Source organism: Siphateles boraxobius, unplaced genomic scaffold (assembly GCF_051911475.1).
Source record: "Siphateles boraxobius isolate OS27281-9 unplaced genomic scaffold, OSU_SipBor_1 12, whole genome shotgun sequence".
In the NCBI taxonomy this organism is placed as follows: Eukaryota; Metazoa; Chordata; class Actinopteri; order Cypriniformes; family Leuciscidae; genus Siphateles; species Siphateles boraxobius.
Genome location: NW_027508722.1, coordinates 3570442 through 3597902, shown reverse-complemented (window position 1 = coordinate 3597902; position 27461 = coordinate 3570442). Strand labels below are relative to the sequence as shown.

Below are 27461 nucleotides of genomic sequence, written 5' to 3'. Positions count from 1 at the left end.
ATCCCCAAAATAATGCTGAAATCTGGGAGATCAAAGTCAGTCTCAGTTCCACCAGGAGTGTTTGAACTCAAGGATGCTAACATGGAATCGCAGAAGCCCCCTCCAAAATTTTATGGATCAGTTACACCCGAGATGTATTATCTGTACTAATGTATAAACCTGTATGAGTCACAAAAGAAGATATTTTGCAGAATGTCGCAAACTAAACATTTAGTGAACCACATTGACTTCCATAGTATGGAGGAAAAAAATAATAATAGCCTACAAGTCAATGGGGTCCATCAACTGTTTAGTATATAGAAGAAAATGTCTTCTTTTGTGTTCAGCAGAACTGACTACAAGTTTCCATGATAAGAGGGATTTAAGAATGTATCTTGTCATGATAAAACCTCAGAGGAAACAAATTAGAAAAATCAATTCAACACTAAGAACATTAGGAGATCTAAATATTTAGTTTCCATGTGCTTGTCCAAGACTGTAATGCTTTCATAAAGTACACAGAACAAATAGCGTTTCTGTTGATGATGGCATGGATTTCTGATGTATTTCTCTTTGTGGAGCTCCATATCAAATGTTTCTTCCGTTAAAACAACTACCAGAGTAAGTCATTTACATCATCCTGCAGGATTTTCCATAACCAGAGTTTGTTGATGCAGCACATCCTGAATTTTCAACAAATTGTCCATTAAACTAATTCGTTTGTATTGTAACACAGTTCCGTCTCTAAATTGTGATTGGACGAGCCACGCTCAGAGTGGATGTGGTTGCCAAGCATCAGGCTAATGAGAAACATTATAAACCATATGATGGATTAATCATTATGCTCATGTGACGTAAAATGAACAGCATGAAAAGCAGCTTGTCTTAAATGTGTCAAATGTCTATCGCTCTTAAAATTCGGATTTTGTTCTGTATCCAACACACACAGGTCATGGTTTTGATAATTCTTTGAAGTGATATTTAATTCATTGTAATACAAAAGTAAATTAGAAACCCTTTACCAATTGTAATGTGTTTTTTTTATTTATTGAAATTACTGTTTAAAAGTTTGGGGTCGGTAAGATTTTTAAATGTCTTCAAAAGAAGTCTCTTCTGCTCACCAAGGCTGCATTTATTTGATCAAAAATACAGTAAAAGAGTAATATTGTGAAAAATTAGCACAATTTAAAATATCTGTTATCTATTTGAATATATTTTAAACTTTAATGAATTCCTGTGATCAAAGCTGTATTTTCAGCATCATTACTCCAGTCTTCAGTGTCACATGATCCTTCAGAAATCAGTCTAATATGATGATTTGCTGCTCAAGAAACATTTCTCATTATTATCAATGTTGAAAACTGTTGTGAAGCTTCATATTTTTTAAGGAAACCTTGATGCATTGTTTTTCACATTACTTTTTTTTTCTTCAAAAGAAGATCATTTATTTGAAAAAATCTTTTAATTCTAAAATTTTATAACTTTTTTTAAGTTCACTTTTTTAAACTTTTAACACTTCAGCAATAATTTGCCAAGTGTTGTCATTAAAAAGAGACCAGACTTAAGTCTTTTTTCCACAGCATTCAAGATTTATGACCGTTTAAGACCGTTTCAGTTCCTTGCCTAAAAAGTGAATAAATGGATTAACTACTGCATAAAAATAATTAAGTACCATAAAATCCCCTAAAAATACAAAACATTGAATAAAAAACATTATCAAACTAAAATATAGTGCAATTATATCACTGAAATAAAAAAAAAGTGTCATTTTTTTATTTTTGAGCCAGAGGATAAAAGTATTAATTTATATATTTAAAAAAAAAAGCATACTGAACGGTATAGTAAATTTTTTAGTTTAGTTTAATTGATGTATATTGTCATAAAACCACAAAAGCTGTTTTAAACGGTGTTAATTATATTACAACACTGTATTAAGACACGTGGCAGCTTTTGAAACAGGGTTGCATACTTCTTTCCAATCTCCTGGGCATCAGATCTCCTCTCTGACTAATTCAGACAAGTAAGTGATTATCATTCCTCTCACTGCATGTCTGGCAGATGCTTGAACTGAAGCGTCGCAGTCATTACGCACATTAGGACCCTGAACCATCATGCTCTTATTTATGGAAGGTCATCTGTTGCACTCTGCTTTTTAATTTTCTGATGATTCTAACATATGCAAAGAGAGAGGTTTGTTCGTAAGGAAAGGACTGTCTCCTAAATCAAATCACACCAAACATCAAATTCATTAGGACAGGCTTGAGATGACTGCATGAGCGCAAATTTGACAAATGAAAGAGAGGTGACATCACTGAAGTAACGTCACTGGATACACGTTGTTCTCTGACCCCGATGACTGTAAAACATCGAGTCAACAGCGGTCTGCTACAACAGGCTGAGGTGGACAAGAGGTCCTTCAATAACTCATTTTCATATGAGCTGAACCAGCCCAATCTCACGGCAATTCGTACGAATTTTACGAGGTGGCTAATTCGTACGAATACATACGACCTCAACCGTACGAATTAGTAAGATTTTTGCTAAATCGTACATATTTTACGAGTTGCCCAATTCGTATGAATTTGTACGAATGACCTACCGCTGACCCCGCCCCTAAACCTACCCATCACGTGGGTTCAGACAAATCGTACAAATTCGTACGAGTGAGGTCGTACGAATTAGCCACTTTTTAATCACTCGTACAAATTCGTACGAATTGGTCGTGAGATAGTGCTGAACCAATCATTGGGATCGGACACACTTTGGGCCAGATTTACTAAACAGGGCAAATTGGCTTAAGAGTGCAATTCCACAAAAGCGCCGAGAGGAGTGGAAAGTTGTGCACATGATCTACTCACGACATGCAAATTAAAGAACACAGACACAGCGGATAATTTCCATAATTACCAACACAATCTACCAAGAGCAGCGCAAATTAGCATCTGGTGCATCTTCGTTCGGTAAATGATGGCGCAAATACAGACCTTAGTAGACCACCTTGTGTGATTCATTTAAATACTCTCCTCCCATAAATGTTGCGCCTGAAAGGGAAATTCCTACAAATGCATGTGCAATAAGGTGTCATTAGTAAATCCTGACAGTATTTTAACGCCAAAAGATTTGTGTTGGAGCAAGCTGTTAGTAAACCTGGCCCCTAATTTATACTGTCCGGATAAAATCCCACATCATAATATATCGGAAACCTTTTACACCTTCATTGTAATTATAGCCACTTTGTGTGTGTGTGTGTGTGTGTGTGTAGCATTGGTTCATGTGGATGATTCGGTGATACAATTGAAATGGGCCACTGAAAGATTTAGAGGAAAGATTCATTTTAATTCTAGCCATCACATTTTCAGTTATTAACAGAAACATAAATTAGCATGTAGGAAAGTTATGCAAAACAAGATCATGTATACTCTTACCAACCTATTTTATTTGTCTCTGTTCACTTGGTTAATACCTTCCCTATATGGAAATGTGCTAAATGTGCTAGCCCTCTTTTTAAAAGTGGTGACCCATCTGATCTGAACAACTACCATCCAATTTCTATTATTTGCACTGTTGCGAAGGTTTTCAAGAAACTAATTTTCAATCAAATATCAAAAATACATTAATCGGTTTAAGATTTTATCTCCATCTCAGTCAGGTTTTAGACCCAACTTTTCCACCACTATGACCTTAATGAAATTCACCAATGATTTGTTTACTTCCTTTGATAAAGGCCAACTTACTGGTGCAATCTTCATTGATCTCTCTAAAGCATTCGTCATGGTGGACCATTACCTTCTACTTGATAAATTGCACTCTATAGGCTTTGATTAAATCTCTCTTCTCTGGTTTAATTCCTCTCTCCATAACAGATGCCAATATGTTTCTTTTCAAGGCTCTTATTCTGATTATTTGGTTGTTGATAATGGTGTTCCTCAAGGCTCAACGCTGGGACCTCTGCTCTTCTGTGCCTTTATTAATGACCTTCCCAAAACTTTCATTCATCTTTATGCAGATGACGCTGTTATTTACTCTTCCTACTCTGATATTTCATACACTCAGTCCTCTCTGCAGTCAGAATTTTACTCATTACAGGATTGTTTTTACAAAAACAAACTTGTTCTCAATTAAAAGAAGTCTTGCAAGTATGGTGTTTATTGTTCCTTTGATTTAAATATTAGTTTTAATGATGGGTCACCCGACCCTAAAGTTGATCTATTTAAATATCTTGGTCTTTGGCTTGACCCCGAAGTGTCCTTTAATCCTCACATCTCCCAATCAATTCTTCCAATTATCGACTATGCGGTCATTATTTACCGAAACACTTCAGATACCAATTTAAAACCTAAATGTCGTTCACAATTCTTTACGTATTGTTTTGAGATGTTTTGTAAACTGTATGAAACCTTAGATTGGCTCCTATCAAAATCCCTAAGGCAATACCACTGGTTCCAGTTTCTTTCTAAATGTGTTCATTTTTAACGGCCCTTCTTATTTAAAACAGCTGTTGGTTCCATTCACATCCTCCTATCCCTTTCGACACATCCAGCATCCGTTTTTCTGTGTCCCGAGAATTTTTACTGCAGGTCATTCCAGGACAAAACCCGATCTGACTGGAACAATCTCCCTCCTCCTCTCAGATCAATTACATCTTTCCGTCCGTATAGGACTAATCTATTTTCTCATCCGAAAACAACCTGCTCATGTTTTTAAATCAAGCCTTCTGTACCAACGCTTATCATCCTGTTCATTTTATTTATTTATTTTGTATTTCTGTTATCTCGAAGGGTGCAGGGACATTTTTGTACAGGTGCAGGATTTTCATGTTTGTACATGCTCCTGTTTGTGTAATGCAGTTGGAGACTGTAGGTGGGAGAATAGGGGAGTGAGATGTTTGTCTGTTTAACCTGTTGTGCGGTCTTCATAATAGCGGTATACACTCATGATCTTGGGATTTCCAGAGACCCCAGGCAACAAAATGTAATTTTGTGACAAAAAAAAAAAGACGTTTTTATTTAAACAAATGTAATTTTACTCTGTTTATTAATGGTTTTACTCCACATTTGTGCAGTTTTGGAGGATTTATGATAGACAATTTTAACAATAAAAAATAATTTTCTCAAAGTTTAGCATGTGTTGTACTGATTTTTTTTTTCAATAATGTTACATTATGATTAGAATCAAACCTGAAAAAGATGTTACAAAGAGAAAAGTTTGAGTTTCTACAGTTTATCATTTATTTAAATCTTTTTTTCATATAATTGTCTTCAGTTACTAACTGTAAGAGAACAGATATGAACAGTTATATTACATATTGAGTACAAATACATGACATGAACTGAACAGCAATAACAAATGAGCAAATAAAGCAGTAACTTTTGTCTCTCTCTCTGTGTGGGTTTGTGTCGGTGTCACCAATTTCTTTTTGTGGTGGTTCTGCATTTTGGACTATTTTATTTGACAAATTATAAGAGCAGTTTTTATAGTCTCACAAATTGATTCCTGGGTGTGTGTGTGTGCACGTGTGAGCATGATAATTTTGCATTGTGAATGTTTTTAGCATTGTTAGAAGTGTGCCACTTCATTTTTGTCTATGTGTGTTCTGCGTTGTTTCTGATTCTCCAGAGACACTGAAGACCATGAGTGTGATTTTTTTTCCATGCTAATATAAAAACATATATCATTACAATAAAAAAAAAAATTGTAGATCTAGAAAGTGTTGAGAGCCGTACAAAGTTTCATCCCATTTGGACAAAAGAACATTTAAAAAAGCAAAAAAAAATGTAAAAGTTATTTGCGGGTCAAAAAGACCCTGAAGAACACACAAGGGTTCAGGGTTATTTTGGATTATGACAGGTTTTCAGTTTTAGCGCGCCCTATTGACAGATATTGGTACACCTTGTCAATGTGTATCAAGTTTCATCTAGTTTGGACATTGCATTGAGCAGATTCAGGTCAAGTGGTCAAAATCAAAGACGTCAGACCATTTAATATACTTATGTCTTCACAGCGCATAATTAAATTGAATTCTTGTTACTTTTACTTTTACTTGAGGAAATTGGGATGATACGTGCCAAGTTTGATGCAAATCGAACCAATTATTTAAATTTAGAAATCTTCAACGGAAGATTTAGAAAAAGTTTTTCAGAAAATTAAAAATGTCCCAGGGATAAACAATATTGGACATATGAACTTTTAGACCAGAAAAGAATAATTGGCAAAACAGTAAATACAATATGGTTCAGCATCTTGGTTTCTTGGACCCCGAAAGAAAAGAAAAGAAACTCAATGAATCCCTTAACCTAATTTTTACGTTAAGGGTTTGGTGAACTTGATTGTCTGAACCAGTGGATAAATTAAAAAATAAAAAACAAGGTGCTAAATAATATTATATGGTCTTAGCCTTGACCAAGCCCCAGTGCAGAGGTTATGCTAGAATGACGGTGAATATTTTCACGTTAAGCTCCAATCCTAGATTAATATGTAACAATTGTAAGGATATGTAACATTGTATGTAATACGTAATTGTTTGACCTACAGTACCAATGGAAATCTGAAGACTTTCACAGACCACACCATGTGGGTGAACTATCCCTATAGACATGCATGAAGAAGAAAACAACAATCGCTGATGCTCACATTCACCTCTTTATTGCATGCCACTGCAAATATCTTCTCTTAACATTAAGCAGAAATGACTAAGAGGTATTCAAAGAAAGAACAATCTTTTTTTAAACTATAGTACCAATCATATTCTGATAATGATTTAAACATAATAAACTATAATTAACCCCAGTCCCAAATGAGAATGTTATTAATGTGGATTGCACGAGGAAGCAAAATATAAAATGCATATTTGTAAATGTCAGCTCCTTTCGTCGTGCACAAGTTTCTTTTAAACCCGCTGCTTCAAACAGAGCCCGTGAGCAGCCTAATAAAGTCTTTATTGCCTTTCACGGCTGAGTGGATTTTCCTCATCTTGTCACAACAGGTGAGTTTTATGTGTGTTTGCCTGGCCTTCATAAGACACACACACACACACACACATACACATACAAGAGATGTAGATCCATGCACCACAGGATCATCAAGAAAGAAGAAGAGATACAAACATCCTTTGGCACATGCGGCGACTCTCCGGAGCTGAGAACAATAGATTACACTTCACGTTCCAGTCTTTTCTTTAGAGAAAACAGCTAAATGAATGAAAAAAGCGGACAGAAAGAAAAAGCAAGCAGTCTAGGAGAACAAGTGTGCATTGGAAAACAGAACACGGCTTGTGATGCAGCTTAACACTGCCTGAAACTTAAGCGTGATGTGATGTGTGTTACGGTAACGCTGTGTTAGTGTCAGCGTTTGTTCCAGGTGGGGGTGGCGATTGGACCTTGTGGAGCTCGTTCCACCAATATCAGCTCCTCTGGGTTATTAACGGCTTTGTAATGGAGTAACAGGTCCTGAATGGCTCGTTCTTCAATCTACAGTCAAAATGAGAAGAACGGAATTGAAGGGTCAATGACAAAAATATTTGAAACAAATCCAGTGTAATACACATCTACAAAGTTCTTGATGCTGAAAATTCAGCTTTGATCAGCTTCTATTACTCCAGTCTTCAGTGTCACATGATCCTTCTGAAATCATAATATGATGATTTGATGCTCAACAAACATTTATTATTATTATTATTATTATTATTATTATTATCAATGTTGAAAACAGTTGTGCTGCTTCATATTTATGTAGAAAACGAGATGCATTTTTCTCAGGACTCTTTAGAAAGTTCAAAAGAACAGCATTTATTTGAAATAGATATATGTTTGCAACAATGTAGTCTTTACTGTCACTCAACAGTGTCTTTTTCATAGATTAGCAATTTTATGACAATTTTATCCAAAGTTGAGATTTAAATACAACAACAAGCGGTGTAAAGCTAAACGTACATATTTCCTTTACAGTACATGAGTGTACATATCTTAATCATTATCACTCAAAAGTAGAAAATGTTTGAAGTAGCTTGGTTTTTGAACCATTTATATCATGCGGTTTCCTTGCAGTTATACCATTTGACAATCTGAACTAACTAATGTTATTGGCAGGTTAAAGTGCCTGTTTTTCAGTCACATGCACATAACGCAGAATCTCATGACCTGTATGAGTGCTAGCGGCTTCTCGCGGCTGCGGATCAACGCCTCCTCCTGTTTCCTCTCCTCTTCCACAATGGAGGCAAACGTAGAGGTGGACGGAGGGCTTCCCACTGCTCTCAGCACCCAAGGGCTGATGGGAAGAAGAAAACACACAAGAGAGAACAAGGTTCAATGCAATGTCACTTCCTCCGAAGCGAAATAACGAGGTTGCTTCGAATGCTTCAGTTGACTCAGACATGTGAACTGTGAGGAGTTTAATCTTTACATTTAATCCATTGTTTCTTAATGATTCGGTAAAGTCAAGTCACCTTTATTTATATAGAGCTTTTTACAACGCAGATTGTTTCAAAGCAGCTTCACAGAGATAACAGGAAAATAATATTGTTAAATATAAAATTAAATGTCAATTAAACAGTATTTGGTAAAGCTAAGGCACAAACGACAGAAAACAGGATCGTCACAACAACGGCAGACACCGCACACACACACACACACACACACACACACTATATATATACACATAAAAATGCTTATATAATGTGTGCGTAAATATGATACATGGTTTTAATCCCTATTAATCGATTTGACAGCCCTATTTACTTCCTAAATCCCATATCAAGCTCAACCAGTTGAACAATACAAGGATATACATGAACTGCTCTTTTAATTCTTTCAGATAAATAAAGTTGCATAATTTATTCTAACCGACCCTTGTTTTTAAAGCGAGATGTTACATTAAGAACATACATTTTAACATTAGATGTAACATTTTATGTTAAATCCACTACTGTTTTATATAGAATTGTTCTATAACAACGTTCGAATACAAATATGGTTTTGAAAATATTAGGTAATGACTTTCCTAAGCTTTCGGTCACCGGGTCCAAGCTGACCCAGGAACGCAAAAGATTTTTGAATGCATTAGTAGGGTTAAATAACAGTCTATACAGTATTAAATTCATAAATGCAAGCCATTTACCCAAATACAATTACATCAGAAGTAACTAATTAAATTACAGAAAGATTAAGAGTAATCCCTTACATTACTTTTTCAAGGGGAGAGTAATTACTTAGTAATGAGTTACACACAACACTGGTTGTGTTTTAATTTATTATTTTGAAATTTAATATAAAAATAATTATTTTTTTAATTTTTGCTCATTTACATTCTTCCACAATGTCTACAAAACATTAATTTCACCGTTGAAGATGTACCTAGTAGCTAGTAATTACTGACGTCTGTAACTCACCCAACACTGTACACAACACAAAAACAACAAAGGTAAAACAAGCCCTTTCCACTGAGAGCTTCTGCCTTCTCATGGCGCTCGTAAACACAGGTGACGTCGAGCCCCAGGGACGAGTGTGTTTGTGACAAAGTTTGCCCTTATCAATATAGATTAGAATCACAGCCAGGCTGCTGATGAATATTCAGACCTCTGCCCGACTCCGAGAGACGCACATCTGCAGGCTCAGGTCAGATCAGTGCTGACACATGATGAAGGAGAACACGTCGCACTGGACGCGTTCAGAGCCTCCCAGAAAACACCAGATGCACCGCATATAGACGGACGTCCTGCTGTATTCAGGTCCGGTTTGACCCGGAAGAGGTACATAAAATGTTTTTAAAAGTTTTTAGTACAAACATTTTTTTTTCAAGTGTGTCAAGACCGTCAAAATACAACGTTTTATTTTCCTTTCTTTTTTCCACAAAAAACCCTACAAGAGACATAACTATTTAAAGTAAATTGTTACACCTTTTGCTTTCCTGTCCGTTTTGACTCGAAAGTGAACTGTGGCTTTACACATGAAATTATGCTGGGGGTTTTTAACATTAGATTTGTCTCAAATTACTTCTGTAAAATACATTTAGCATTTTTCCTACACTCTGACACACACACATTATACACAATAATTCTGAAAACTAAACAAATCAAATAATGTCTAAATTTTGAAATAATAAAAGTTTATCCAAGTAAACTGAAATAGCACTAACCCAAGAACAAGAACATCCCATTACTTTGAGAGAACAGCACAAAGAAAATTAAATTGTATCAGCCTAGACTCACACCAACAGAACACACCAGTAAATGCCAATAGATGTAATGTAACGTGGCTTCAGTCCCCACTGCCTACAGCATCTCGGTCACATGACCGATCACTCACAGGCCTCGTTATAAAGAAGCATTACAGTGCCATCTAATGGAACATACAAATGAACAAGAATCAGAATAACACCTAATCTCGCACACAAGGTCTGATCCAAAAACTGGTGAGTGTCTAGAAAAGCAGAAATTTAAGTGATTATCGGTGAACTACAAGCAACCTGGAGGCAGCAAAAGACGTCTTATTGTGGCCATATCGTAAGGAAGCACTGCATGTGTGCTTCACAGAGAAAGCAATCCCAGAATGCACTCTACAAAAAAAAAAAAAAAAAGATATTTGAGTGTTTCTATTTTTGTGCTTGGAGAATTGTGGCGTTTCCCTGAGCAACGTTTCTATTCCAGATGATCAATATCCCTGTTCTAAAATCGAATGACCATTAAGAAATGGTTAAAGGAGTCTGGTGTGGACTAATCTTGTGCACCTAGCAGGAAGATAAAGCATGTAAAGCGATCAATAACAGTTTATTTAGTTTACGGTCACGTTTAGGGGTGGGTAAATGCCACTTCAATAACACCATGTGCAACCATACATCATTCATTCAAGATCACAACACTCTTTATTAAAGCACATGAGAAATTAGTTGATGTTAGTTTTTTTCTCAGAATTTTAATCTCTACCGTAGAAATTGGTGTTTATTTCCCAAACTATAATAAAACTTTTATCCCGGCTGTTCTGTGATAGTATCGTTATCTCTGCAGGGTTCGTACAGACTCTGTCAAATGAAATTCCAGGACTTTCAAGGAAGTTTCAAGCACTACTTTTTTGAATTTCAAGGACTTCAATCCGCACTTATCAAACATTATCTTTACTTTTATTTTTTTTATAAAAGCTTATCAAATATCTTTATTTTTTTAATTTTTTTTTACTCAAATTAAATATATATGGTATCTTATGTTTCACTTCATAGATGTCAATCCATTGACCAGCGCTGTCAGGCATGAGAAATCCCCTTAACCATTGAAAGTATATTGAAACTGATTTTTTCCCCATTAATATAGATGATTGACCTGAAGAATGAAAGTTGTATCATATACTTAATATCATGCTCATAGCCATGACATGAGAAATAGCTCTATATCTCAGACGGGCTGCAGCGTTGATTTAGTGTGAAACAATTGTATTTTTTCAACAACAAAAAAAAAATCATATTATTTTTATTTAGGGATGCAGTTTCCACTTTTTGCAGAAGGAGATACCGATACCGTAACCGATCCCTGAATTTTCACTGCATTTGTAATTTTTAAATGTATTCGTAGAAAAACCAAAACAATTCAAATCATATTAGTTATAGTTGGCTTAATTTGTTCATCAAATATATATATTTCTTTCAATTATTTTCATGCTTAATTAAGCCTGCTAAAATACATTGTATGAGCTTCTGTTACTGTACATTCTATTGCTCTATCATATTTTATCTTTCATTGAATAGCACAGCACATATTTAGACTAGAGCAGCTCCAGAAGGGTCAGTGCTGAGGATTGGGTCAGTGGTACAAATGTTTAGACACCAGTGAAATATCAATTATTTAATCCAATTTTGATACTACAACAAAAACTGCCAGCCTAATTTATGTGAATTTTAAAAATTATTAAGGTAAGCAGTCAGCAACTAAATAAGAACGAATAATTTACTCACAAATAAATACAAAAGAACAAAGAAAGGCTACAAATGAAATAAACAGTGTTTTTAGAGTTTTTCGGGTAGATCTAACAGGTACAGATATTTAAATAAAGTAATCAAATGTGAAAAAATTGCACATTCACTACTGAATAAATTAAATATAGATGGATCATTTTGTAAAGTTGAAAAGGGTAGCCTATTTGGTCAAGAGCAGTGAGTCATTTATTTGTCCATTGTTTGATTAACATTTAAACAGCAGTGGGTTTGTTAAACTACTGCCACTTTTAGACCGAACGCACGGACCCCATCTGAACATGGCTACTTCACTTGAGATATAACTGTTAACTGGCTATGTTTACTAGGATACTCGCCAAGATGAGCGTTTTTACAAAATTTTGTGTGAATTCGTCCATACAAGCGCAAGACGTGAAAGACAATTTAATTCAGTATTCGCGCGCCATATATCAGGTAACAGTTCATGTTTTACTTTACTTACATATACGATTTAGTTTTCATCCAAATAACACGCGCTGAGTGAACGATTACAATCAAGAGCATTCAACAGAACTGGGCGCTCTCTCGTCAGTTAACGTTAATAATAAGCTACATGCCTCATTTTATTTTCTTTGCCGTTGACATCCGACTGAACTACAAACCTTCCACTGATGTATTTCAACCTCTGGGGTCCTTCGGTCCAAATGGACCCGACGCATTTAAATATATATTTTTTTTCAATCATAGCTTCATCGGAATGGTCTGAAATTTGGTGACTTTTTTGGTACTTGGTATATGAACATCCAAAAAAATTGGGGACAGGATTTGAATAATCTAAGTGGTTGTAAAAAAAATTGTCACACTCAGGACCTTCGGGTCCAAATGGACCCGGATAGGAAATGAATGGCAAATTGGCAAAAATGTGAAAATACCGAGTTTTTTTGTGCGTACAATCTACAAATCAGCCACGATCCAGAAAAAAAGCACACAACAGTGAAGGGGTGAATCTATAAAACATCAAGAGTGCAAAACAGAATCATCCACACACACACACACACACACACACACACACACACACACACACACAAACACACTTTTATACATAAACAAACCAATAAATTCAGATTACCTATGTGTTTTGCATTTTTAAAATGCTCAGTTTGTCCCCCAGATGGCATCCAACTCATTTCAAAAATTGCTTTCATGAGGTCTAGGCTTGACTCTAAAATGAAATACAGCTTTAAAAAAATATATTTATTGCATTTAGTGCATCTCTATTGTGTTTATTTATTATTTTCATACTTTTATGCTCAGCTGAGTGAAACGACACTTGCGTCTGCAGTTTGTGTGTCGCATAAAGCCAGGCTTTCTGCTGCTGTCATACCTGACATGCGTTTTGTTGAACTAATGATGATGTCATCAGCTAAAAAGCATGCACGTGTTTCTTTACTTCCTAAACCACCCGAGTCGCTTTTACCACAGTTCCAGTGCATCTGAACTCACCTTTTAATTTTAACAATTTTTAATGCGAAACGTGCCCCGTTTCAAACCAAACCACCAGTGTGAAAGCATCACTGGACTACTGACTTTGCGAACCTGTTTCCAGTTTAGTGTACCATATGCATCCATCATTTCGTGAATGGATACTGTGCACTGAATGAGATGTTCCTCACCCCGTGGGTTTATCCGGGTCGCTGCTCTCGGCACATTTAAAGGTCACTCTTTTGGCACACACCGGCGGTCCTGCAGCGGCCACTGGACTACTGGCCTTCACTGGGGAAACTGGAGAGGGTTTTCCACGCTGTTCCTCCTCCACTAAAAGATCCCGGAAGGAACAGGAAGAGGGCGGGGACTGATTTGCTGTCGACCTGACAACACAATGATGCAAGGTGAGTGAGGAACTGAAAACAATGGTAGGACAATCACTGTTTCCAAATGACACAAAGTTAATGGCTCTGCCAAAATCATGCTTAGGCTTAGGATAGGGCCTTTTGACTAATTCCCCTTATACAGGATGACACATTGTGTATTTATGTTCCCACCTTTTATTTTTAAAATTGATGGTCTGGTACTTTTTAATGATAAAAACTGAGAATAAAATTGTTAGCAATAGTTTAGGCATTATATAATGCATTAGGTTTCACTGACCTAGGTATAAATATGCTATTTATACAACATGTTAAATGTTAAAATGCATTAGTATCAGATTTATTAGTTTACTAAGGGTGTTCACACACTTGTAGTTCGCTTAGTCCAGACCCAAAAAAAAACAAAAAAACATTTAGTCCTGGTCCGCTTAGCGTTCAACATTGGCATTTTATCTCTGAACCTAAAGGCATAAGGATACATTCACAACATGGTCGGCTTTTATTACATATATTTCACGACGGAACAATACTGTGTTCTGGGATAAATGCGCTCACTGTATGTGCATGGCTACATGTGACGTTATTTTGACCAGCTGAGAACTCATTTAATAAAACGTTAAAATAAAAAAATGTTCATGTAGTTTAACTTCCATCCATTCATTCTGCTTTTATCCTCTACAGGGTCGGGAATGTGTTGTGCTTTGCTGGACTATAATGCGTCTTTGTAAATGGTTTGCATCTTCATTTGCTACTGACACCAGTTACACTTGCAGGGAGCAATGATTAAAAAGCAATTTGACCAATAGTGTGCAGGCATTGCACATACTCAACAAAATGTAGTGTGCGAGAGATGATGGGATCAGAGCAATGTAAACACGTGTACAGCGTTTAGAAGACACTTAATTATTCAGTAATATTATTCATTCAACTGCACCAATACTATCAATACTAGAATTGACTGAATAATAATACTATTGCCTTAAGAAGAGCTGCTTATTATAGCTGAATCAAATTTGTTTCAATACTGATGAATTTTGCAACATTGACTTTACAGCATAATTTGACCATGTCTCATATTTGATGAAGTTTGCATCCCTGAATCTGTTATTTTCCTGTTTATTATTGTGAGGCTGCTATGAAACAATCTGTATTGTATAAAGTGCCGACCGTATAAATAAAAGGTGACTTCACTTGGCATATTATGTATTACTGTAGAGAGCATGTCAATAGGAAAGCCAAGCCAAATTAATAAACACCAAAGAGGCCGTACGGTCACCCTACCTTATACCCATTTCTCATACATAATGGAGTAAGGGAAGCAGAAAGTGGTCGTGCTCTCACCAGGTCTTCACAGGTTTCACTGGAGTAACAGATGGCGGTGATTTCACAGACATGCTCTCCGTGCTTCCCTCTCTGGAGGCCAGAGCCATCATCTTCCTCTGCTTCTGAGACAGCTTACTGGGAGTGACCGCGGCTTTACTGCTGCTCGATCTGGTATTTAAAACAATTATGTAGAGAATGGAGTAAAACAAAACAAAATATTGAGTATAGACACTTTAAGGGAAGCACGATGATAGGTGCTAAGATGACGTCATCACTACCGCAACAAAGACAGCATGTGAAGTCTTTATAAACTGTTTGTGGACTTATGTTTCTTTACATTTGTAATTTATGGTTTTGTGTTTCTGTTGACTATGGTACAGTTTATTAGGTTTATGATAGAATTGTTTAATCTGGTTCATTATTCTATAACATGCATTTATAATAAGTTTAAGATATGCTGTTTGAGTTGATTGCAGATCGGTGCACATATCAGCAGTCATCCATCGTGTTATGTCTGCTATAGTTGCCCTTTGATGTATTTTTATTTTTTTCCGTTAACCACTCGGAGACAAGTTAGTGATGTAGTTTTGATATTTATTATTTACAATCTGTATTTATACCCACATGCTTTTTACTCACCATATCCTGTTTCTGTGACTCCTCAAAGGAGGGGCCGGGATCAAAGCTTCTGTTTTTCTTGTGTTGGGTTAAACCATTTTTATTAATGTGTAAGGCAACTTAACCCTAGGTGATGTAGGTATGGATACATGTTTTATGGTGTTTACATTTAGTTTAAGTTGCTGAATGAGTTTATTTTATTTATTGTTGGAAGTTAAATAGTCCTATATTTAGGCTACAAAGTTTTGATATTGATGCCACTGCAGTTGGTACGGTCTTGGGTGTAATGAGCCTTTTAGATGGTTCCGTAAACAAGCATGGATGATGTTAATCTAACGACTGAGCTGTCTGATATAATCAATAGGTGGGAGAAAGATTTCAAAGGTCTCTTCTCTAGTGAGACTTTTGATTTATGAGGACATATGTCAGAGGAAAAATGTAATGGGGGGCCACATTTTAAAAGGGGAACATTGGATAAATGAGGATCTTAATAAGAGTATTAACGAAGAAGTAGTTCAAATGGCCATTAATAAAGCTAAGCTGGGAAAAGTGACGGGGGTTTAAAATCACCCAAATGAAATACTAAAAATCACCCAAACTATTTGATTTATTTATTTATTTATTTAATTGGTGTTATGAATCTGGCAAAATACCATCTATGTGGAATATATGAATTTCGAAAAAGGTGTTAAGGTTCGGACTGATTCAGCACGTAGAGCTTTGGGAGGAATTATTGGTAAAAGCAAGAATCTGAAAGACATATGTTTTCAAACTTATTCTAAACTGTTCCAAGCTTGTGTGTGCCCTATACTTGATTATATTGTGGGGGTTAGAGGACTTAGAAACATATCTAATTGTGAATTAGTGCAAAATAGTGCCATAAGATATTTTCTGTGTGTACACAAATATGCCCCAACACTGGTGACAGTGGGAGACATGGGATGGAAATCATGTGAGGCTCGTTGGAAGATATGTATGGCCCAGTTATGGAATCGTTTACTAGGCATGGACGCAAGTAGGCTGACGAGGAAAATATTTCTTTGGGATAAACATAATCTTGGACCTTGGTCTAAAGTTATATGCAAACTGTTTTGTAAATATGGGTTTGTGGAGTTGTTTTTCTAATAATGAAAAGCTGAATATTGGTTTGTTTAAAGAATCTGTGTTTGGTAAAGATAAAGAGCAGTGGGCTGAGGATATCTGGGCTAAGCCAAAATTGCGTACTTTTGTGAGGATAAAACCCGAATATGGCACAGAGAATTATGTTGTATATAATTTGTCAAAAAGGCAAAGATCTCTGTGTGCTCAAGTGAGCTCTGGTGTTTTACCTTTGACTGTTGAAACAGGACGATATGTAAATTTAGAAGAGGAAAAACTGATCTGCCCCATGTGTTGTTTAAATGATATAGAAAATGAGTCCCATTTTGTTTTGTACTGTCCATTTTATTGTCAACAGCGTGATTTTATTTTGTAAGATAAAACCAGAGATTGATTTGTGTAATATGGATGATGCTCAAAGATTGAGATGGCTGTTCACATATGAGACATAAATTAGCCAACTATCTTGAGAAAGCCTGGGAGAACAGGAAAAAACTCTTTATCGAGATGATTTGTAAATGGGATTCGTGTGCGTGTGCGTGTATATGTGTATGTATACATATGTGTATATATATATATATATATATATTTGTATTCATGTATTTCTCCGAATGATTTGTATATACGACCGGAAGATGTTTGTAAAATAAGTTTGTGGTGTCTTGTAATCCCATGTGGGATAGGCCAAATATTTGGCATGACTCAGAAATATATTTTTTTACCTTAAACTAACCTGTAATGAGCCTGTCCTAGGCTATATAAGACAGTCTAAACTGGACCTTGGGAGGTAAAGATGGGGTTATATTGCTGAATGTATCCATGTAGATTTTGCTGCCTGTAGCAATTTGTTTTCCTTTGGGTGGTTGATTCCTCAAGCCTAGTGTTTATTTAATTTTGTAAATATATTTATTTTTGGTTTAATTTTGTTTTTTTTGACACATCATTGTGACTACTTCTCCACTGGCATTTAATAAAAATCCACTTTGGATGATATCTGAGTCCTGTGCCTATCTACCAACTCCCCTTGATCTCTACGGGACACGTTATGACAGTTCACTTAAACATAAAATTCTATCATCATTTACTCACCCTCAAGTTGTTCCAAACATTTATGAATTTCTTTCTTCTGCTGAACACAAAAGAAGATATTTCGAAGAATGTCAGTAACCAAAGAGTTGATGGACCCCATTGACTTTTTTTCCTACTATGGAAGTCAATAGGATCATCAACTGTCTTCTTTTTGGGTTCAGCAGAAGAAAGAAATTCAAACAGGTTTGAAACAACTTGATGGTGAATTATTTCTTGAACTGTGCTCTGTGAACTACCATGACTTACGAGCTGGGCCCTTTGGCTGTGGCACCCAGGTTCAGTGAGCTGGCCTCCATCTCCATGATGACCCTGAGGTCCAGGACAGGAGCTGGTCTAGAGAGACTGAACATACATTCAGAATTACAGCGACACCAATGAAGATTATCAACTGCTTGCGGTGACAGAGATTTAAATCACCTTGCTTTGACTGTCGGGATGGGTTCAGGGGTGGAAGACTTAGTGGGAATGGGGCCATTTTTCAAAACAGGGTTGGCAGGAGGTGTCTTTAGTCCCACTGGTCCACGTCTCTCCTCCTACAAAAAACAATTTTTCTTAAATGGAGAGTTCACGCAACGATGTAAGTTCTGCCATCATTTACTCAGCCTAATGATATATGAGATCTCTAGTGGGAGGGAAAATGTTCAGAGAAAAATGACTTCAATTTTGGTACTTTCACAGTTGTTTTATTACAAAAGATGTCCGACAGCAGTGTTAGATTGTTTCTGTGTATCAAAGAATCCTGAAAACAGCATTTCAATATTGATAGTAAGAAATGTTTCTTGAGCAGCCAATCATCAAATTAGAATGATTTCTGAAGGATCATGTGACACTGAAGACTGGAGTGATGATGCTGAAAATTCTACTTTGCTTCAGAGAAATAAATTAACTCTTTTCTATGTGAATATATTGTAAAATTTATTTTAAATTGTAATACTATTTCACAACATTACTCACAATTTTACTGTATTTTTGATCAAATAAATGCACCTGAGCATAAAAGACTTCCAACCCCCAAATTACGAACTATAGTGAAAATAAATAACAAAAAAAAAAGCTTTAAAAGGATGTAGCTAACATGATCAGAGTCAGAATCTAGTAGTATATCTTTAAATTTTACAATTGTTAAAGGACAAGTTCGGTATTTTACACTTAAAGCCCTGTTTTAAGATCGTTTCTGATGAAATAGAACGGTTAAGATTGAAATCTGGACAAATGCTGCTGTCCCGAGAATTTTCGGTTTCGGATATGCTTACACAAAAATCACTGCAAAAGATGCTTTCCAACAGGTTTTATCGTAGTTTTTGTCCTGACTTAAGTCAATGGAGTTGGACAAAAACTACGATAAAACCTATTGGAAAGCATCTTTTGCAGCGATTTTTGTGTGAGCATATCAGTGAACACCCAAGACCACTCGGTGAGTTTCACGTCTTTGTAAACTAAAGTGTAATGCGTTTTATGATTGATTCTTCCAGTGCTCATATGGAACCATTGTGGTGGGGGGGGGGGGGTTATGGGGGGGGGGGGGTTATGGGTGGGGGGGGTGCTACCACAGAAACCGAAATTTCCCGGGACAGCAGCATTTGTCCAAATTTCAATCTTAACCGTTCTATTTCATCAGAAACGATCTTAAAACAGGGCTTTAAGTGTAAAATACCGAACTTACCCTTTAAAATGTATATAAGCTTATAGTAAGTACAGTGTATATTACACTAAAAATAATATCTTAATTTTTAAATATTATATTACACCAAAAATAATTATCATTTTTGGAAATCATTTTGGGTTAAATATTACCCACTAAATAATATTATTGATATTAGTGAAACTGAATTTAGTTTTTTTTTTTATATTAAAGAATGAAATGTGTCTATACTATAGAGTATTGTGAGTGGATAGTAAAGTGTTGTGCTATTACCTGTGTGTCAGGCCTGTCCTGGAAGACGGGGGACGGCAGGTCTCGAGGGCTTCCCACCTCCATATAACTGCCCTCCGAGTCAGATGTGATGAGCTCCTGCAGAGACTCCACTGAACTGGCCTTCACCGAACCACACAAACCTGGGGAAACACGACAGTCAACCAGAACCAGTCCAAACTAAGAGCATCTGTGTTCAAGAAAACTACTAAAACGACTGAATAATTTACATTTGCTTTGTGATCACATGATCTTCAGTGTCCAGAGCGCCATTTAGATCAGTGGTTCTCAAACTTTCTGTCTTAAAGGCCTCGATTGTTCACCATTATATACAGAGGCCCCTGATGTAAACTGAAACATGTCCTCGATGTTCTGCTGTAATTATGACGAAGCTGCTGGTTTTCAAACATTTTTATCAAGAGAAACGTGTCAAAATACTAAATTGACAATTATTTTGGTGATTCTAAACAATTCAACATCTGAATATTCTTCTGTATGAATTTCTTTCTTCTGATGAACACAAAAGAAGATATTTTGAAGAATCAACAAACAGTTGATGGACCCCATTGATGGACTATGGAAGTCTACGGGGTCCATCAACTGTCTGGTTATTGACTAAATATCTTCTTTTTTGTTCAGCGGAAGAAAGAAATTCATACAGGTTTGAAATAAGTTGAGGGTGAAGAAATAATCACAGAATTACAATTTTTAGTGAACTATTCCTTTAATTTAAATAAGTTTAATTAATCCTGCGACTCATATAGAAGTTTGCTGAGGCCCCTGGGTGAGAACCACTCATTTAAATGATCAATATTCGTTTTCGGAAGAAAGTGTGAGTGGTATTTATCTGTTGCAAGTGTATTTTGGGGTGGTTGCACACTGACCCAGCTCAAAAGAGCCCTCAGAGGAATCTGAATAATTCCCTATTCCCAAGTATACGCAATAGTAAAAGTGATGCTTGCCTTGGCAAACACAACTAATTAGTAGGAGTGTAACGATACCCTCATGTCAAGATTTGATACATATTGAGATACTGAACTCACGATATGAATGATATTATTGTGATACTCCAAGACATATGGTAAAAGGTTAACAAAAAATGCACTGTTGATTCAAATGCTAAAAATGCATATTTAAAATGACGTAGGCCACTTTTTACTGTTAACATAATATTTGCGGGTCCTGACAATGCCAAATCTCCTTCTCCCATTGCATTATTATACATTATGTTCAACATTGCATATAATAGTGTAATGTAGCACTGACACTAAAACTCTGTAAACTTGAATTTTTTTCCTCACACCATAATTTTCATTTTGAGTGAACTACACACAATACACATATTGTCACTATCCACGATACGTATTGTTGCATATTTGTATTGCGAAATATTGTGACACGATATATTGTTATATTATACGCATTAAGGGTTTTCTGTTAGCGGCCCCTTAGTTAATAACTAATGATCTTTGCAACGGAAGTGAATCAATCCAAACTAACTTTAGCTGTATAATAACTTTATCCTGGAGCTGATGTAAAGCCAAACCAATCTCTGTTACTTTGATTTCCTATTATCACTGTAAAGCTGCTTTGAAACAATCTATATTGTTAAAAGCGCTATATAAATGAAGCTGACTTGACTAATTAGGTGTCTTTTATCAGTGAGCTAGTTGACCTGTAGTTTGCGGGCTGTGGGTGACGTCAGTAGGAGAGCTCTGAATGACATCAGACAGGTTGTATCCGCCAAAGCTGTCAGAGCGGCGCCGAGGTTTCCTCTTGGCCCTCATCTTGGCCTTCTTCAGCAGGATATCACTAAGTTGAACACAGTGAGAACTCTTACAGATGGACAGTCCTTCATATCCAGACTACAGTGTTTCAGCAGGGCAGATTTCACACCTGGAGTGATCCGCTTCAGAGCCGCTCTTACAGTCCACAGCTGAGTCCCAGTCTGCGTCCTCATAGGCGCTGAGATCAGGAGCGTCGGCGTATGGCGTGATGAGCCGTCTCTGCATGGCTGGGATCTGATGGAGGAGTTCGCTGTCAGGATCTCTGAGCCAAGCTTTAATGAACGATGATTTCAAACTTACCATCCTCCTGTACGCAGACGTCAGATCGCGGAGGACGTCATCGCTCAGGATATCCAGCGATCTGATAGTCACATGAACAACATCTGTTTATTCACTACTGTTCAAAAGCTCGGGGTCAGTATGATTTTTTGTTAAATAAATGAATTCTGTCATTCAGCAAGATTTGTAATGTTATAAAAGATTTATATTTCAAATAAATGCTGTTTTTTTAAAACGTTCTATTTACCAAAGAATCATGAAAAATAAGATGCATTATGGTTTTCACAAAAATATGAAGCAGCACAACTGTTTTCAACATTGATTATAGTTAGAAATATTACTCAAGCAGCAAATCATCAATCAAGGATCGTGTGACTGAAAACTGGAGTAATGATGCTGAAAATTCAGGTTTGCATTGCAGAAATAAATTACATTTTAAAATATATTCAAATGGAAAATTATTATTTTAAGTCGTTTCAACTTCAATATTTCACAATATTTGATCAAATAAATGCAATCTGGTGAGCATGAGAGACTTCTTCAAAAACATGAAAAAAAAAAACATTTGAATGGTAGTAGTGCTGGGCGATATGACGATATTATATTTTGACCTCTTGTACCTTATTGCTTGAATATAATGCAAGGCTAAGAGTGAACTAAGGACATATCTTAAGCTATCATGTTTGAGGAAATTAGTTTAAGATAGTTTGACAGATGTAAGCTGTAAAGTACGGTGACCAGGAGACAAATCAACCGATAAGGATGTCATTACCTCGACAAAATGATCTCGTGGCCACGAAATATATTCTCACACTCCCCCAAGTTATGTCATGACCACGATAAATCGAAACCCTCCCGGTCACCGTAGTAAAGGATCTCTGGGGGTTTAAAGGTGCATTGTGTAATATTTCTGAGGATCTATTGACAGAAATGCAATATAAGATCCATAACTAAGTTTTCAGTGGTGTATAAAGACCTTGCATAATGAACCGTTGTGTTTTTATTACCTTAGAATGAGACATTTATATCTCCATAACCGCGGGCTCCCCCTTCTATGGAGGTCGACATATTGTGTCGTCATGTTTCTACCGTAGCCGACAGCGAACACACAGCGCTACAGCGAACACACAGCGCTACAGCGAACACACAGCGCTACAGCGAACACACAGCGCTACAGCGAACACACAGCGCTACAGCGAACACACAGCGCTACGGCGAACACACAGCGCTACAGCGAACACACAGCGCTACGGCGAACACACAGCGCTACAGCGAACACACAGCGCTACAGCGAACACACAGCGCTACAGCGAACACACACAGCGCTACAGCGAACACACACAGCGCTACAGCGAACACACACAGCGCTACAGCGAACACACACAGCGCTACAGCGAACACACACAGCGCTACAGCGAACACACAGCGCTACAGCGAACACACACAGCGCTACAGAGCACGTTTCGTCACTACCTTGAAAAATAAGTTTTCAGTGGTGTATAAAGACCTTACTTAATGAACCGTTATATTTGTATTACCTTAGAATTAGCAGTTTTACTGAATAATTAAGTAAACATAATTTCTTAATTTATCCTTGTAAAGAAACCTCATTGCTGAACTGCTACTCTCTGCTGTCTCAGACGATGACATTTTCCTGTCGGCCACCGTAACTTTTGTTGGTTGCAATTTTTTTTTCTACTTCCTGCTCAGCTACTGTTCGGACGCTCTCGCTTACTGCTCCGCGCTTTGCTCTATCGCTTTTATATTTCTATATTTTATCTCCTTTTATCACCTAATTTTAACTTCAGCAAATCAGCACAGTGCTCAAACGTTTGGATTACTACAAAAAAAAGCAGAATTATTTTATTCAACCAGCCTCCCACTGAAAGCTTACATTCCGGGGAAGAGAAAACAAAACTGCCTACATTCATAAGGATAAGAAAATGCCTCCTCTGGAATCTACTTGCTGCTCCAACTGCCACAGACTTTTACAAAGGATTGCAATTCTTGAAACAAAGTTAATTGCGGGACCACCAAACCAGACGGAACACACAACAGAGCTTCGTCATGGACGTCCTCAGCATACAGCCGGTGAGTCCCATGAATCTAGTGCTTCTCGACAGGCCATACTGAGTGTAGAGAAACAAGCCGATCGTTTTACTAATCGATGGCACAAACAGGGTGCGAGACCCAAAGGCACTCGAGACATCAGATTGTCACGAGCATCACATATTACTGCAGTAGCATCCTCTACCCCAGATACGGCTCTGACAAGGACTGCAAACACTGGTCTCCTACCACCGCCTATACATCTTGAGAACAGATTTGAAGTATTAATGAATGAGGAATCCCCAAATTTGATGAATGTGATCACACACAGACAGAATCAGCCAGTAGCTAACACTGATGCTAACTGGGGCTCAAGGTCGAGCAGACAGCGGCACTCAGCTCACAGTGCAGCCGAGCCCAGGACTCTGATAGTGGGCGACTCCGTAATCAGAAACATTAATAGCAGGGATACAACAACGTGCTGCCTTCCACAAGCAACAACATCTGATGTAAACAGGGAACTTCAGAACATTCTGATGAAACATAAGACTGCAAATCGACTGATCATTCATGTGGGGAAGAATGATATTCATAAAGAGCAGTCGGAACTTCTTAAAAAGGATTTCAATGAACTTTTTGAAACACTTAAAAGACTGAAAGTTCAAACATTCATCAGTGGACCACTCCCAGCAAGAGGAACAAACAGGTTTTCACGGTTGCTTGGGCTTAATACATGGCTGCAAAAAACCTGCAATATAAAAGGAGTGAACTTTATTGACAACTTCAATCTTTTCTGGAGTCAGAGGCAACTGTTTCAACAGGATGGCCACCACCCAAACAAACTTGGTTCAAGAGTGCTAAAGGACAATATCTACTTCTCCCTCCGTCATCCTTCTGCAATGTGTGCCAATCCACTCAACCTGAATGGCACACACACACCTGGATACAGTATGAATGACCACAGGATTTCACTTCAGCCCCTGAATGGACATGCGGTTGACACATCACACAAGGACAGTGATAACACCACTCAGCCACAACAACCTCTGCTCACGGACACAATCTCAGCTGAGCCCTGCCCACAGAGCTCACCACAGACAGACTGTGACATACCAGCACTGCTCCAATATACAGCACCCAAGGACGACTTTCTGGAAAACAGCCAGGGAAACCAGGACAGCATATTACAGCCTCCAATAACACCAGAGCAAAAATCACTCTCACTGGAAACATTATCACTCTCTCCAGCATCTCCACTTCTGTGCTTCTCAGAGAAAATGGAACAACTGGTGCATGCTGGAACTAGACTATCCCACTCTTTTGCTGCGAGCCCCCAGATACCAACCAAAAAACGCCAGGCCCCACAACCACCAAAGCCTACGGGCCCAGCTCGCCCTCCCCCTCCCCCTGTGAGAGCTCTTCGGCCTCTGCCACAGCGCCAGGGCCCACACCCTTCTCCGGCGGCTCGAGGTGAACCAAAAACAACTGATACCAGCTCTCAGTGATATGTGTCGGGTCCCCGCTATGATAACAATAACTTTCTCAAATGTTTACAGAACAAGCGGGAACCCAGTGTGCCTGTATGTTTTTCTATTGCTGTTCAATTACATGATAGAAAGTCTAAGGCCTTCAAAAGCCGTACAGCAAACCCATCTAATCTGGTGCCTATTACACGACATACCAAGATTGCTGTGGGGACAAAAAGTAAGACTGTTAAGTTAGCACTTTTAAACATCCGCTCACTTAAAAATAAATCACTTTTAGTCAATGACTTAATAACCACATACAACCTGGATTTTATGTTGCTAAATGAAACTTGGCTAGAAGAAAGTTGCAGTGCAACAGTCCTCAATGAAACAGCCCCTCCTAACTTTACTTTTATGAGTGTCTGCAGAGCTGTCAGAAGAGGCGGAGGTTTAGCTGCTCTTTATAAAGATGTCTATCAATGTAAGCAAATATCATTTGGGAATTACCCGTCTTTCGAATATCTGGGTATTGTGTTAAAAGGTGCTCCACGCATTTTACTTATCATTGTTTACAGGCCTCCAAAATACTCTCCAGCTTTTGCTGAGAACTTAACAGAACTGTTAAGTTCTATTTCCTCAGAGTTTGACTGCTTTGCCATTGCTGGAGATTTTAACATTCACATAGATAATGCAGAAAACAATATGGCAAAAGAAATCAAAACTGTTTTAAAAACTTTTGATCTGACTCAGCATGTACATGGAGCCACACATAATCGTGGACACACTCTAGATTTACTGATCAGTAAGGGTCTAAACATTTCATCAATTGTTATTAAGGATGTAGCACTGTCTGATCATTTTTGTATTTTCTTTGATATATTGATCTCTCCTGCCATTGAAGCTAGATCTGTGTCTGTCAAGAAGAGATGCTTAAATGAGAATACTAGTGTACTATTTATGAAGGCTATATCTTTAACACCAAGCATATCTGCTGACTCTGTTGATTTTCTCCTTGATTCTTTTAACTCAAAAGTTAAGAGTGTAATTGATGATATTGCTCCTGTGAAAGTCAGGAAGAAGAGTGGCAGACAAAAAGCACCTTGGAGAAACTCAACAGCAGTGCAAAATATGAAAAGACAATGCAGAAAAGCAGAGCGCATGTGGCGGAAGACAAAACTTGTAGTCCATTATAACATCTACAAAGATAACATCCATGCTTTCAATAAGGAACTAAGCAAAGCTAGACAGACTTTTTTCTCGAATATTATAAACAGCAATATAAACAACACGCGCACTCTTTTTGCTACTGTAGAGAGACTGACAAACCCCCCAAGCCAGATTCCCAGTGAAATGCTCTCAGTGAGAAAGTGCAGTGAGTTTGCTTCTTTCTTCTCTGAGAAAATCAATAATATCAGAAAGGTGATCAGCTCATCCTTGAGTTGCGCTGGGGTCAGGCAGATCAAACAACAGCACGAGAAAGTAGCAACTATGTCTGATTTCGAAGAAATTGATGGCAAAATTTTGGAAGAAACCGTACAGCAACTAAAAACATCAACCTGCGCCCTTGATGCACTTCCCACATCTTTTTTCAAAAATGTGTTACACAGCTTAGAAGCAGATCTCCTAGAAGTGGTAAATGCCTCACTTCTCTCTGGGAGTTTTCCGACCTCCCTGAAAACTGCTGTTGTCAAGCCCCTCCTGAAAAAGAGCAATCTGGATAAGACCATATTAAACAACTATAGACCGATCTCAAATCTTCCTTTCATAGGCAAGATCATTGAAAAAGTTGTCTTCAATCAGCTGAACAAATTCTTAAGCTCGAATGGATACTTTGACCATTTTCAATCTGGTTTCCGACCGCACCACAGTACAGAGACCGCGCTCATAAAGATAATAAATGATATTCGCTTAAATACTGATACAGGCAAATTATCAGTGCTGGTACTACTCGACCTCAGTGCTGCATTTGACACTGTCGATCACAAAATACTTCTTGACAGGCTGGAAAACTGGGTCGGGCTTTCTGGGATAGTCCTAAAATGGTTCAGGTCATACTTAGGAGGCAGAGGTTATTATGTGA

The 27461-nt window shown here is 37.4% G+C and overlaps 1 protein-coding gene across 2 annotated transcripts in view; it reads right to left on the bottom strand.

Moving 5' to 3' along the window:
• Nucleotides 1–6599: 6599 nt before the first annotated feature.
• The window catches only part of ibtk (inhibitor of Bruton agammaglobulinemia tyrosine kinase), a 51497-nt gene continuing 30635 nt past the window's right edge, over nucleotides 6600–27461 (bottom strand). For both annotated transcript variants that reach the window (XM_077206673.1, XM_077206681.1), the window contains 10 exons: nucleotides 21888–21948; nucleotides 21697–21821; nucleotides 21476–21612; nucleotides 19804–19943; nucleotides 18306–18421; nucleotides 18135–18230; nucleotides 15102–15251; nucleotides 13566–13760; nucleotides 8115–8241; nucleotides 6600–7445 (listed from right to left, as the gene is read on the bottom strand). In XM_077206673.1, coding sequence (XP_077062788.1) covers nucleotides 7320–7445; nucleotides 8115–8241; nucleotides 13566–13760; nucleotides 15102–15251; nucleotides 18135–18230; nucleotides 18306–18421; nucleotides 19804–19943; nucleotides 21476–21612; nucleotides 21697–21821; nucleotides 21888–21948 — 1273 coding nt within the window. In that variant the 3' untranslated portion in view covers nucleotides 6600–7319. The remainder of the gene's footprint in view (nucleotides 7446–8114; nucleotides 8242–13565; nucleotides 13761–15101; nucleotides 15252–18134; nucleotides 18231–18305; nucleotides 18422–19803; nucleotides 19944–21475; nucleotides 21613–21696; nucleotides 21822–21887; nucleotides 21949–27461) is intronic.